Genomic DNA, 13,845 nt, shown 5'->3' with positions numbered 1-13,845 from the left:
CGAGTTCAAAGGAAGCTAATCCAATGACACAGTCCACACATGTTTATGGGGACTGACTAAACTAAGTGGTTTGGATCCAGTTTAAAGTGGTTTGGACTCGCAGGATAAGAGAATGGTCTGGAGAGACATTTGACGACTTTCAACATTTAACTCATGTCCAGCAAAGTGTTCGAAGAGCAACAAAGCGTAATGTGATTTGTGTCGTTGGTTCAAACATGAGGAAGGATTTTTAGGTTTAATTTTCTTCAGGTCAACAGAGAAGAATGTTTCTAAAATAGACTACACTAAAGGAGAATTGTATTTTATAAGACTAATGAATTTTAATTTATTCACAAGTATGGACTGATCATTATTTTTGAAGCTATTAATGTTCCAGAAATGATGTCAACTGTGTTTACCTCAAGTGTTTAACACAGCAGAATAATCATCAACTCAGTATCAGCTCTCCAGAGTTTTTTTTAGCCTCTTTTTTGGTTGTTCTGCTTGCATCTTTATGATTAACTGTCAAGACCCTACTCACTCTTGTTTTTAGCAAGCCGCAGGCTAAGGAGCTTTTTTTATTTTAAATCTTAAAACTATTGATATCACTGTATAAAGTGCCTAGCAACAAAACAGCTGATAAAGTTAGCAAAACAGCAAGTGAGCACGTTTGCTGCTAAAGACAAAACTACTTCCCTTCAGGAGTTGGCAAAGGCCAAGAGCTTTGAGAAGAACAAACATTGGGCTTATATTTGTTGGGTGAACAAAAATACAACTGAAATCAAAGGCTTTTAAAGTTGACCTATTATTCTGATAGTTTTAAATCATGAGGTAAACGTATGTTGGAGTAATCCCAGGATAAGTCTGCGGAGGGCGCTAAACGGCTTGTTCTGCAAATCACGGGATAATTCCCCGATAAGAAACCAAAATCTCAGGAGACTGCTTCAAGCCTCTACGTAAGCCGCTGAAACCTCTTACAAAGGCTTTATTCTACCAGCGCTGGAATGCAGCCCTCTCCCGGTAGCCCTGCAGCGTCCAGGAGAGCTGGCCAATCAGAAGACAGTGGGCACGTGGTGAGGGGAGGCCTGAGTAGCTGTACAAACCTTTTCAGGCAGAGGCTAAAATTAGGCTTTTTACTGACACCAGTGGAAGATAAATAAGGAGTTTGTTTGAGCTGGAAATCATGCAAAGATACTCTGAAGGTTTTACACATTGACAAAATGAAAGGTGAAGATGGGGAGAATATGTGTTATGTGTTAATCGTTGATAATTTGCCCATAATACTGCTTTAAAGATGATAATATTTATGTCCTAAACTATGGAAATTGTATGTGGTTATGTTGTCTGCTAAGTGATGGTTCACCTGGCCGTCTAGATGCTGATTCATTTATTTTGGGGGAACAAAAGAGTGTAGCAAACCTCATGAGTTTTCTTGTCTGCTGCCCTCTTCTTCCTCTTCAGGCTGCAAAGTGGTGTAGAACTGTTGCTACTCCGGTTCATCTGACACCGGGATGACTTCTTCACCAGGTGGCGTCTCAACCCGGGGTTGTCCTCAAATCTGTGACCTGAAAAACAAGAAGTATTTTAAGTCCAAATCAAAAGGTCAACACTGCTGGGTCAGTGTGACCGAAAAAAAAAAAAAAAAGATCTTCTTAGGAAATAAACCAGATAATAAACATGCTTTCTAACTCAGGATATGTGCTCCATACTGGAAAATCAGGAATCTAATTTCCAGCTGACAAGAGGAATATCCACTAAGCGAAGGTGAAAGCTCCACGGGTGAGTGAGAGTCTGCCGTAGGTTCGCCATGGGAAACTGTTACAGAAGAGCTGCTTTTTCTCGCAGACATTTGTCAGTTCAAAAAGAGTAATTTCATTTTCAATTTCCTTTACCACAAATCATATTTTATTGAGTTTAGCTTAACGAGGAGGTCTCTAAATTACAGAAAGTACCTCGCCATTTCTGCCGTTGAAGTGTGGGTAGCTCAGGAAATCGTTTGATTTAGATAAATTCACCAGGAAACGGAGAGAATGTTAACCACCTGTGTGGAAATGTGTTTCAGGGGTGGCAAATGATGTTTTATATGATTTGAGGAAATGGTTAGAATTTAGTCAAATTGTTACAAACCATTTTGAGGGCCGGTGTGTTTTCATTCAGAGTTGGTCAAATGGAAGATTTTAGGCAATACGTTGTAGCTCAGGCAACATTGCAGGGCAGTAAACACCTGTCAATGGGCTTCTTTTTAAATGCATCTCAGGTGTGTTTACATTCCTGTCGGCTACTTTTCAAAGAGTCTCCTGAGTGTTTTGATTGACTCTCCACTTTCTAGGCAGCATTTGAAGTATTCTAATCTGATTTAACCTTAGATTTTCTTGCATTTACATGAATGATTAACCAATGTAGTAACCATCGTGTTGCTTTTATTCGTTTTGTCAGATCTATAAAGAGCATGACTGAAGTCATCACATGCAGATAATCGTTCTATGTCTGCTTATTGAATTGTAATGAACAAAATCCCTGGAACAAGTGTTAAGACTCCAGGTTAGAAGTCAGGGTATGTAAAAGGTTATGTGAGGTTAAGTTGTAGTGTTGGGTTGGTGTGTTTAAGGTCACTGTAAACGATCTGTTGGCAGGTTTTGAAACTGACATTTCACTCTGAACTGAAAGAACTGTTCTCGACCCATCAGAGCAGCCAAAAGCTGAATTAATTTTCTGACTAAATAAACACTGTCTTTTTTAATCTTCTACATGAGTGGCCGGGCCTACAGGAGGTGACAGAGTGAGTAAGTGTGTGTGTGTGTGTGTGTGTGTGTGTGTGTGTGTGTGTGTGTGTGTGTGTGTGTGTGTGTGTGTGTGTGTGTGTGTGTGTGTGTGTGTGTGTGTGTGTGTGTGTGTGTGTGTGTGTGTGTGTGTGTGTGTGTGCGCGCAATAGCTGCAGAAAGTGTTCCGTCCCACTGCGTCATGCCTTCCTCAGGGAAACAGAGAGAAATGGAAATCAAGATGAAGTTAGGCTGTATTTCAGTTTGCAGACCCTCCCGAGGGGAAAACTCGAAAAGCTGTCCTTTGGTGAACTGCTCCAGCTGATCTGATGAGCACATTTTTCTCACCACAGAGAAAGGGCATGAACTAGGTAAATAAAATGTAGCTGAAAGGGACTCAATTGTACTCCCTTTTCTCCCATTGAACTGTTCTTTGACCTTTGATTATACATTTCACTGTCCTCTGAAATCAAGGCATAAAAGCCCAAAAACAAATCTAAAAAATAACATTAATTTGATCACCAGCTCAAGGTTTCCAGGCATTAATTGGGACATTGGTGGAACGTTAATTATTTCTGGACAGCAAACTGGACAACAAATCCTTTTGCTTCTCTGTGATGGGACATAATTGGGCAATTTGATAGTTAAACTGGGTCAATGAGAAGCCACTTGTTTTCTTTAGAATAATTATACTCTAGAAGAACTAAACAATCCCTGTGTAACCAACCATCCCATTTTAATAACACCGATTTATGTGGATTTGAGAAGTTAAATATATCCCAACAATGACCCCCCTCTAAAGAAAATCATTCCATAATTAAAATCCCACAAGGACATGTATTTGTCTGCCAGGTATCATGTTGTCCACAAATTCTGTTTCTTTTGGCTCTTTTTCAGAGTCAAATCCAATCATACAAGTTTCATTTGCTAATTAAATTTGAGGAGAAAACAAAAGTTTCCGTTACTGCAATACTAAACTCATGGTCATTTGTAATACAAAGAATCTGATGTAAAAAAAAACTTGGTATGTTAACCAAATAAAAAGGATTCTGGCAACTTAAAAAGACAAAGAGACATAGACACCGAGTGAAGACCTGTGAGTTACCCTTGAGTTTAAAGGGAAATGCATGACAGGAATGGCAGCATATATTAGACGTGAATTTATGTTAAATATCTCATAAGTCACATAGCATATGGAACACGAGTAACAATGTTAATCGTAATGACACTAAAGCTCTTGAAAACAGCTGTGAATTAATTTTGTCTATGCCAATCTGCCTCTAAAATGTTTATTTCCTAGTAAGTAGTTTGTACGATTCAAATTGTGTCACCTCTTTGAAACAGGCTAATGCTTATTTCCTGCTGTGCTAACTGACCTGGTCCAAAATGGTTAACTTTCATGGGATCTGCTATTAGCTTTGGCCACCAGGGTTACATCTCACTTGGCTTTCAATTAGGCCCTAACCCTTTTATGCTCTTGGGAGGGTTGTTTGTCCCGTCTCTTTTGAAGTTCGAGGGGTAGTGGTCTTCAAGCTCTAAATGGTATCATTTGGGTCATTTGGGATCCAAATGACCAGGGATTTTGAAGAGTAAGGATTGAACTCCAATGCCTTGAATGTCTCTTCTAAAGGACTGCTACCAGATCAAGGGACCTCAAAACTAAGGTTAGGGCTCAGGGGTTGGCCTTAAGATTGGGCCTAAAGGTCAGATGTCATCAATTTGTGGTAATCTATCAAAAAGTTCTTGACATATTAATATGAGACCAGCAGGGGACCTGATATTGTATGGTTGTTAAAAGCTCTGAGAAAGTCAAAGGCAGGAAGAAACAAGCTCTTTGTACCATTCAAATTAAAAGGCAAATTATACGTTGTCCAGCATTGGGCATAGGTGGACCCCCTTGAGGTAACCCTTCTACTCTCAGTAGGGTAAAGTGCTGGCTCCACGCCTTTATCAAGGACACCTCAAAGAACAATGTCTTAGTTACTTTCATCATTGTCACTTGCAAAAAACAAAAAAATTAAGATGAGTACTTCAAGTCTCAAAATCAGATTCAAGAGCTAGCAAAGCTAATGTTAACCATAGTTTATTGCTCTTACATTGAACTGATCTGAGGCAGGCGGGGCAATGGGAGATTCCCCTCAGCTCATACAACACTTTGGCTCAGCTATCAACTGGACACTTCAAGGGATACAAGCAAGATTCAACGTCAGCCACGTTGCATACATTTCACACACACTAAACATAATTTAGGTGTTTGGTAAAACAAGACTAGCAAGCTATCAAGCCAAATCATTTTCCCAATTTATGTTCAGAATGATCAAAAACAAATGATGCAATGCCATGTGGATTAAAGAATTAACCAGATGAAATACATCATGAATTGAGGCTTTTACTGGTGACTGCTTTCCTATAATGTTTCAATAGTGGCTGATACTATGTATTTATTGCAATACTAAAAACAGGGAACTGTAAGTTTAAGTGAAATTGATAAGTAGGGTTCCCTTGTCAGGATCAGATGGACACCCTGCAGCTAATGAGAAATGAGGATTCACCCAGGCCATGGTATAATAACTGTTAATGGGGCTTAACGACAAATACTAGTCAGAATTCTGATGACCACATTTCAATACCAATTAAGACTTATGTAGATGTCGATTGGTAGCCGTCGCAGGTTTTCAAAAGTTTGGATGTCCTTTGTTGGGAATCAATGTATTTCCTGCAGCCAATCAGAATTCAGTTTCACCCAGACAAGGATATCAAACCATATCATACCAAGTGATGTCATTATTGAGGTTTAGCAGACATAGTTATTAAAAGGAATAATAATAAAAAATGCTCATATTTCTTGACAGACTTTCAACTACACTCTAAAAGTACTCGTGAGTATTGTAGGTTGATTAACTTAATTTATTTTAAATATGTCGAACCACACTTAGCTGGTCAATGAAATGTCTTTCCACTCAAACAGTGGCTGATCACAAATGGACCTGCCAAATGAGGGCAACTGGATCAATAGGAAAGCAGGAAATAGCAGCAGTTGGGCATCATGTCAATTCACTCAATACTTTTGACCAACTTGTTCTGTGTGTGGCCATGAATGAGTTGTATTGCAGTTAATTAAGCTAGCAGCCCCCCATCATTGATTATCCATGTAAAACCTGACTATAATGCACGTCCATTTGGAGTTCTGGGTACTTTTTGATTACATAACAACCTTAGTCATCAACAGCTTGACATAACATTTACTACTGTCAAATGTCCATGGTTTCATTGAATGGACAACATTAGAATTCTACCCTTCAAAAACAGAAGCACAACTTTATAAAACTTACGGATAGGCTCGATCGATGACTCCACTTGAGTTTGGATTGACTCAAGCAAGTCATAGTCGTCAAAATCCAAAACAAACTCTTCAAAATCCTCCAATCCCTCAGCATTGGCCGATGAGCTGTGGGGCTCATGTTGGTGCTTCTTGGGGGTTCCTTTCTGGGTACTGCACCGACGTTCTTGTCCAGGATGTTCAATGCTGAGCCCCTTATCAGAGGTGCCCTGTCCCTGGTTTTCCTGTCCCTCAACGTCTGTCATCTCCGCTGCTGGTACCTTCTCCTATCCTCCTCCAAGTGGACACACTGCTCATCCAGGGCTCCAACTCATGAACGATAGTTCTCCTGGATCACTGTTCTAATGAGACTGGATCTTGGCAAAAAAAAACGTTGTCAAAACCTCAAAAACAAGAGTCAACATCCGACCTTTAAAAAGCCTTGTGCCTCTGGTATCCAAAGACACTTCTTGTGTTGTAGGAGTCCAATAAGTGAAATAGTTATATGATGCAAAATAAGCCTTAAATCCAAACAAAATCCAAACGTTGATGCCACACCCTGCTAGATCCACAATCAGGGAGCTGCAAAATGGCAGCAAATAACACTTTATCCGCAACTTCAAAAACAGGTATTGACAGGGATGGTCTACTTTGTGAGACCTGCCTGTCAGCTGAATGGTTGTTCCGCCCTTTTCTAACGATGTCCCCAGCCAATTGATCTTTGTGGCCGTTGGAAAACCAACACTAAGTGAATCAGGCAAGAGGAGTTCATGCCCCTCATTTCCATAGAGTCCACTATCACATCCCCATCATGTGATTTGCAGAAGGGTAAAAGTCAAGTTCTGATGGTTGCAGTCATCCCTGAATTACATTCAACTAAAAGAAGCACTGAACAAAAAGACTCGAGCACAGGTAAAAACTGAGAACCTTTAGTATGTAAACTACACCAGAGAAACCTACAGTAACTGACGGGACTAATCTTAGTGAGATATCATGCTGCTGATAATTATCAGAGCATGCTTCACAATTTCTGTCCCTTGGTCACCATGGAAACCCCTGAGGTGTAATGGTCTGACTCGTCTAGATCAAGTGTGCCACTCTTAGACACTCAAAGGACTGCTTTCAACATGCTTGAATATTGTGTTGGTGTGTTCAAGGAAATCCTGTATTTCTTTTCAGTCTAAGGAATATAAACATTGGATTTAACGTTAAATCACTGAGTATACTTTCTCTAAACAGGAATTATGTGTGACTGAGATAGATGAGAGATTGAGAGACTCAGCGCAAAGTCCATTTATTTTCATAGAGCTTGAAAGTGAAGAATTTCAGTTTTCTTTGGCTGTTAACATGTCACCCTGTAGAGTTCAGCGGCCAAAACTTGGCTTTAATTGGCAGCTTATTTGATTTTGAAATTGGGCAGAATTCTGAGTCTATGAAGTCCGTTGACTAAAGTGAAACAGAGGGATCTACTGTGGGGATTTACTGTATGCAGCCCGTCAATTTCACCCATCACCTCCTACAAATCCGATAGCTTGCTGTGATGGACTGTAGGTGCCCTGTGGTTCCCAAACAGTCAATGATTACTCTGCTCTGGTGAATCAGGAAAAGCCAGAGGCAGGGTCGCTGCTAAAGGGGAATCGACTGCAGCCCCTGTTAATTAAAGCCTCTGGATCCTGTGAGAGACTTTTTTCTCTGTTAACATGAGGGCTCACCTCCCTCTGTCTGCCTCATCTTCACTTGTTTGTCCTATCTTAGATTTGTATTCTTCTGACAAAGATATAATGTAGGCTGTTTAATTAAGAATCTATACCTGATTTTTAAACATGAATGGGAGGAAGAAAAACATGACCCCATAAGATAAAGGACAGCCGAAACAATCTCGGCTGCTCCAAGCAGGCAGCCCGGGTAAAAAAAGAAAAAATCTAACCTGTGGCTCCTTTCCTGCGTGTGATTCCCTACTCTCTCTCCCGATTACCGACTCTATCCAGTGCCCTATCAAATAAAGGCTTTAACGAGGAAACTGTTTCTATCTTATTCTCCACATTTAACATGTTTTTAACTTTTTAACTTTCCAACAGAAAAAAAATGAACTGAACAGAACCTGATTGTCACGAACAGTTGGAAAACGAGTAGAGGTGGACCCAAGTGCAGAATGAACTAAAAGTCTTTAATAAACAAAAAGGCAAACAAAAACTCACTTCAGAAAGTACAACAAAAAACACAGGGATCAAAAACAGGGAACCACAGTGGAGCACGCGCAAAAACAGACATACCAACGAACGACATAGAAACAACAAACAATGAACTGACACAGAGGCGACGAAACACAGAGACTAAATAGACACAGGGGTAATCAAACACAGGTGCGACTAATAACACAGGTGAAGACAATGAGGGCAATCACAATGGAGGGAAACACACAGAAGAAGGAATAAAGACAAGAAACACTAAGGACAACTACAAAATAAAATACATGAAACACTGAAGACACACAGAACTCACGAATGATGAAAACCCACTAGAACATAGAGAAACACTGAAAATACAAACCTAAATAATACGAAATCATGACACTGATGAATTCAATTTTTCAATATTTTACATGTTTCACTCTGGCCAGCAGAGGGGGCTGAAGCCTTTACAGCACTTCTCAAAGAAATGTTTTTTTTAATTATTGCCTTCTTTCCAAACATTTAGCTTTAAGCTTTAAGTCTAAGGCCTGATGTTGGTAGAACTATGGCATCTATCCCATTATAATGTTATATATCACCATGATAGTACAACTAATTCACCCATTCATGTAAATACACCAACAAGCCCAGCATTGAAAACAGTAGTATTACATAGTGTTGATGCGTTAGAGCTCATCACAAAAGTATTCTGTCAATGTGACATCAAAGAAACGGTGTGTAGATACTGCAGGTCCACTGTCCTCCATCCTTTCAGCTATTGTGTTAGGAGCTTATTTTTAATGTGTGTGTGTGTGTGTGTGTGTGTGTGTGTGTGTGTGTGTGTGTGTGTGTGTGTTTGTGTGTTTGAGTGGGCCAGGAGCTGTGTAGGCTCGTTTCATGAGACACAATGTTGGACGCCCACAGTGGAGCCAACTGTTCAGTAGCAATAAGAAAGCTTGTCAAGTGTCAACATCAGAGCCGCCAGACTGACAATGAACACTGTAACAGCCTGTCCAAGTTTACAACGTTTACAGATCTTTTAAACAAGTACATTCAGTAATTTAGTTTAGAAAAACAGAATTTCTGATGTTTCTTTTATCGAGGTACAAATGAAGCAACAAATGATGTTTCTGATAATTGAACATATGAAGGATGATTTATAAACAACAGGTGATTGTTGACTGACATCAGGGAAATACTTTATAAAAATCATCAATCTGCTCTACTTCAGATCTGTTGCATTACCTTCATGATTTTTACTGTTGCATATAATTCTATGGGAGGTGTTCTGCAGGAGTAAGTCAGTACGTGTTGTTTGACAACCATTGTTTCTTACTCTGCAAACATCAAACAGTAATATTATTCTTGTTCTGTCTGATTAGCAGATTTTAAACACAATGCAAAAAAAGTGAGTGACAGTTAAAGCCAGTTTCTATATTTAACGTTAAGAGTTGATGCTGACTCACACTCGTTACAGGGAAATGATAAGTGCTTCTTCACTTATATAAAAAGCCATTGATTTTCTTTTGAAGGGTTCATGTGAGACAGAAAAAAAATGTTGGGTTACACTCTAGAATTTCTGAAGAAACAGGTAACAATTCAATTATAACATTTTAAATCTCCATCATTTATTTGTGTTATTAACATGTTGTCTGGGCACCTCTAATGACTGAGTTGTATTACTTTAAACTGCCACTAGAGGCTGCTGAAACCAAAATGAAGCCTCTGATGACAACATGTTTTTTCGAGATACAATTTACAGCTGTTGTTTTTACAAACAAAAATCAAGCCAAGGTACAATTTGCAGTTTAAATTGATTTTTTTTTTAGACATCCAGAGACTTCCAGGTGGTTTTACGTTGACAGAGAAATCTGCCATTGAGAAAGAAAATAAGAATAACACTGACAAGCTGTCAACAAAACAACCAACAGAACAGTGTGCTCCTCTCTGGTAATGGATCCTGATGATGCTCAGAGCTAAAGAGTCTGAAGTCATGTTCACATCAGAGAGCTGATGCACTTTCTGCCTTTTTCTTGTTCCCCCCTCAGAGTCTTTTTAATAGACCTGCTGTTTTCACTCTTATCATAAATACCAGAGCAACAGCAATGCTTTCAGATTGCTGTAAAGGAGTTCTAGTATAGCAGTCCAACCGCGCTGGAAATGATCCCTCTACAGTGTTGTAGCGTGGGTGAAAAGTAAACCTGAGTCATCTGTGAAGGTACTTTTAGCAACAGATGAAATCATCTATCAACCTGCTCTACAGCTTTTATTTCTCAGTAGCAGTGAGGACATATAAATGTTATTCAGTCAGTGAAGGGGTCCAGAGATGTCATCACTTTAGGGTCAAAATACAACAGAACATAGAAACTAAATCATGGTATATTTTCATCCATTTGATTAAGGTTCATATACTATTCCACTCTTATCAGCTGCCATATTAGTTATCTGATCTTTTGGATGTCGATATCGGCCTCAAATTTCCCACAGATTGGCTGTAATGTGTCGTGTTATCTGTCAGACGTTGTTGCTGCCAATATGGATCATTTTGTCAGAGCACAGCAAAGCAGCTTCACTTTCACTTCATTGGATGATACTGCAGCTTGACAAGTATATCAGCCTTTAAAAAGGTAAATGGATTTGAGCTTGTATATTTATTTTCTAGTATTCTGACCATTCAAAGTGTTTTACCACCGCAGGTCACAACTACACATTCACACACTAATGACATAGGCTGCTATGTAAAGTGTCCATCAGTATTAACTAATCCATTCATACACATTTTTTTACGCTGCAATGTGTTCTTGGAGTGTCTTGCCCAAGGAAACATCAACATGTGGTGCAGGAGCTGGGGACTGAACACCTTCCAGTGAGAGACGACCGACTACCAGTGTTCCACAGCCGCCACTAATGTGTTTAGAGATGACACATTACTTGTCTTACAAATGACCTACTGTCAAAATCTGAAGTATACATGAAGGTAGAGAGGGCTCGGGCAGACTACATGAAGGCTTCTTTCAGTGTTTATAAAAATCTTGGGCTTTGCTTATAACTAATGCTCCCTTGATGGGAAAAAAGGCTGAGCCAGCCGAGGTATAGAGGTCAAACTGAGAACGCAGATGATCCCCTTCTTGTGCCACATGCAGACATTATAATGACAGAAGGATGGTGACATTAATGCAGCTGCACAAGCTTACATAAGTCAGCTCAGTTCAACTGTGCACCTTTGGAGTCTGGATATTTTATCATAACTTCAAATCATGTTTGCAGGAGAGATAACTCTTTATTAGAGATTCTTTAGTTAAAAATCCCTCAAACATAAAGAACCAATGACATATTAGTTAAGTTTCAGCTTCTTAAATATTATTATTAAAATTCGGAATACTACAAGACCTTTGTCACCCAAAAGACAAAATCTTCCAATCACCTAAAAGCCCTGAAATACATTTGTTCCTTACTTTTCATGTCATCCAGATCGGCGCTGGCCAACATCTGGGCCTCGGCCTCGTCGGTGGGGACCTGTTGGTAGACGGCCGTCTCATGAGCGGTCATGCTGCCGATGCAGATTCGCTCTCGTAGGTCATAGTTGCTCCGCTGGGTGGCTGCGGGCCGATGGTGGACGGGCTTCTTGCGGAACCAGCTGCGGGTCGAAGTTGAACTTGAGGGATCTGATTCTTCTGTACTGGCACTGACAACGGGAGAACAGACACTTATACGTGAGCGTACACGCCTTTCAGAAAAAAAAAATGTCATTACCTGCTGAAATCCAGAAAGTGTTTAAAAAAAGAACTAAATTGAAGCTGCTGGTGGAGAATCTGTGGTTTCCCTGCTGGTTGACATGCTGTCGCTTCACCAGCAGAGGGCTTCACAGCACAGCACAACACAGCACCAAACCAGGACCTCCTCATAAACCCTCTGAGTCATCCACTGCTGTGTTCACTCAATCACAGCGACGTAATCCGACATGGCACAGGCTCCATGCTGTTTCTGTGCTGTTATTTGCATACACAAACACCTGAATCATTGTGGCGCCTCTAACCTCAAAACCTTGCTCAATTTTATAATTATGTAAAACACAGCAGCTGGAGCCATCGGTGAATCATTACAGCCTAAGGAGCTGTACGGTATGCACGGGTCTTGGGTCTTTGGGGCGGATCTGCCTGACGTTCATATTCCTAATGACACAATTAAGGATGCTAATGTAGCGCTAACTTGCATATCGTATCTGATTATATGCATGCATTAAGAGCTGAGACAACATCTGGCTGCTCCAGCACCTGTGTTATTTAACAGATACATTCGACGCAGAGGGTCAAAGCTAAATTTAGAAAGCAAAATAACCTTTAAATATTAATTTAATCATTTCTAATCCAGCTTTGGTATCCGTCTCCCGAGTCCATCATAACACATCTGACTAAAACACTCAGCCCTGTCTGGCATGCAGCTGAAAAACACCATAAACATTGTTCTTGTGTCAGTGTAACCATATTAAATAAAACCTTAAATTAGTTCTTAAGTCGTAACCATAGCAACAAACTTCTGTGTTATCTAGCTTCACAGTAACAGTAAACACTCCTTGGTGAAGGACTTAAGAGTAATACAAAGAAGGAAAAAAAAACAGTTCACAAACAACACGCAAAGCTGCTTGATCGATATTTTTAATATCGGCCTGAGCCGACCACCAAAGGTGGTGTGAAGAGAGCTGCTCATTGTGATGAACTCTGCCAGAATTATCACCCAACTCTGTCAGCTCTACGGAGCATTTTAAGCATCTTCAGGTTGATCGTCTTTACTTGTATGGAACCACAGCTGTGCTTTATCAACTGACAGAAAAGAGACACAGTTAGCTGATGAGATCCAATGAGCACTTAGCAGCTTAAGAGACAGATGTTTGACAGTTACAAAAGTTTATGGAGATCAAACCTTAAGGGGCTGAAATAAAGAGTAAATATTCCCAACTACTTCAAATAATGAAGTAAACAAGAAACAAACTGTTTGCTCACAGAACAGATATTTCAATTTCATAGAATGATAACGTATCAATGTTGTTTTTGCATCTGAGTCAACAGTCAACAGTGCGTTTATCCACCTGTGACAAAAGCTTTATTCACAGCAGACATTTCTTCTTGCTTCTGCAGCACAAACACAGGTTCTCATATTACATTTTTATAGTTTTGTCTCTAGCCTCATGGGGGCAGCAGAAAAACAAATGTTGCCCCATTGGCAAACATGTTACTATATAGTAGCTTTTTGTTTGATTTACGTCCAGTAAACTTTCAGCAACGTTAGCATTCATCCTGACTTCTGTTTCTAGTGACCTGAGGAGGAACATTACAATATTCACTGTTTTTTTTAAGCCAAGTTTTGATTTAATGTTGTTCTCTAGAAGTCCAACTTCCAGACTTCCAGACGTCCGCACCGGGACTTGAACCTGCGACCCTCCGGTTCTCATCCCAAGTCCCCACAGACTGATCAACTGCTGCCCCAGCACAGTCTGCTGTTTGGTACTCGGCCTGTAGCGTACCATAGTTAATAAGAGCTTACAGTATTTCTCCCTGAAATCTACTGCTGCTGCAGGGAAAAGAGGGCCTAATATTACATTCGCTGGCTAGAAATCAAA

The 13,845-nt window shown here is 40.0% G+C and overlaps 1 protein-coding gene across 5 annotated transcripts in view; it reads right to left on the bottom strand.

The window, feature by feature from the left end:
* The window catches only part of slc4a3 (solute carrier family 4 member 3), a 63,358-nt gene that overhangs the window by 28,094 nt on the left and 21,419 nt on the right, over window positions 1–13,845 (bottom strand). For 4 of the 5 annotated variants that reach the window (XM_061053868.1, XM_061053871.1, XM_061053870.1 and 1 more), the window contains 2 exons: window positions 11,684–11,913; window positions 1,399–1,544 (listed from right to left, as the gene is read on the bottom strand). In XM_061053868.1, the coding sequence (XP_060909851.1) occupies window positions 1,399–1,544; window positions 11,684–11,913 (376 nt within the window). Of the gene's footprint in view, window positions 1–1,398; window positions 1,545–6,070; window positions 7,939–11,683; window positions 11,914–13,845 lie in introns of those variants that run through there. The other variant, XM_061053873.1, reaches the window with a different exon arrangement.

This window comes from Labrus mixtus, chromosome 13 (genome assembly GCF_963584025.1).
Source record: "Labrus mixtus chromosome 13, fLabMix1.1, whole genome shotgun sequence".
Lineage (NCBI taxonomy): Eukaryota > Metazoa > Chordata > Actinopteri > Labriformes > Labridae > Labrus > Labrus mixtus.
The sequence above is the reverse complement of the archived record's forward strand: the minus strand, read 5'-3'. Positions and strand labels throughout refer to the sequence as shown.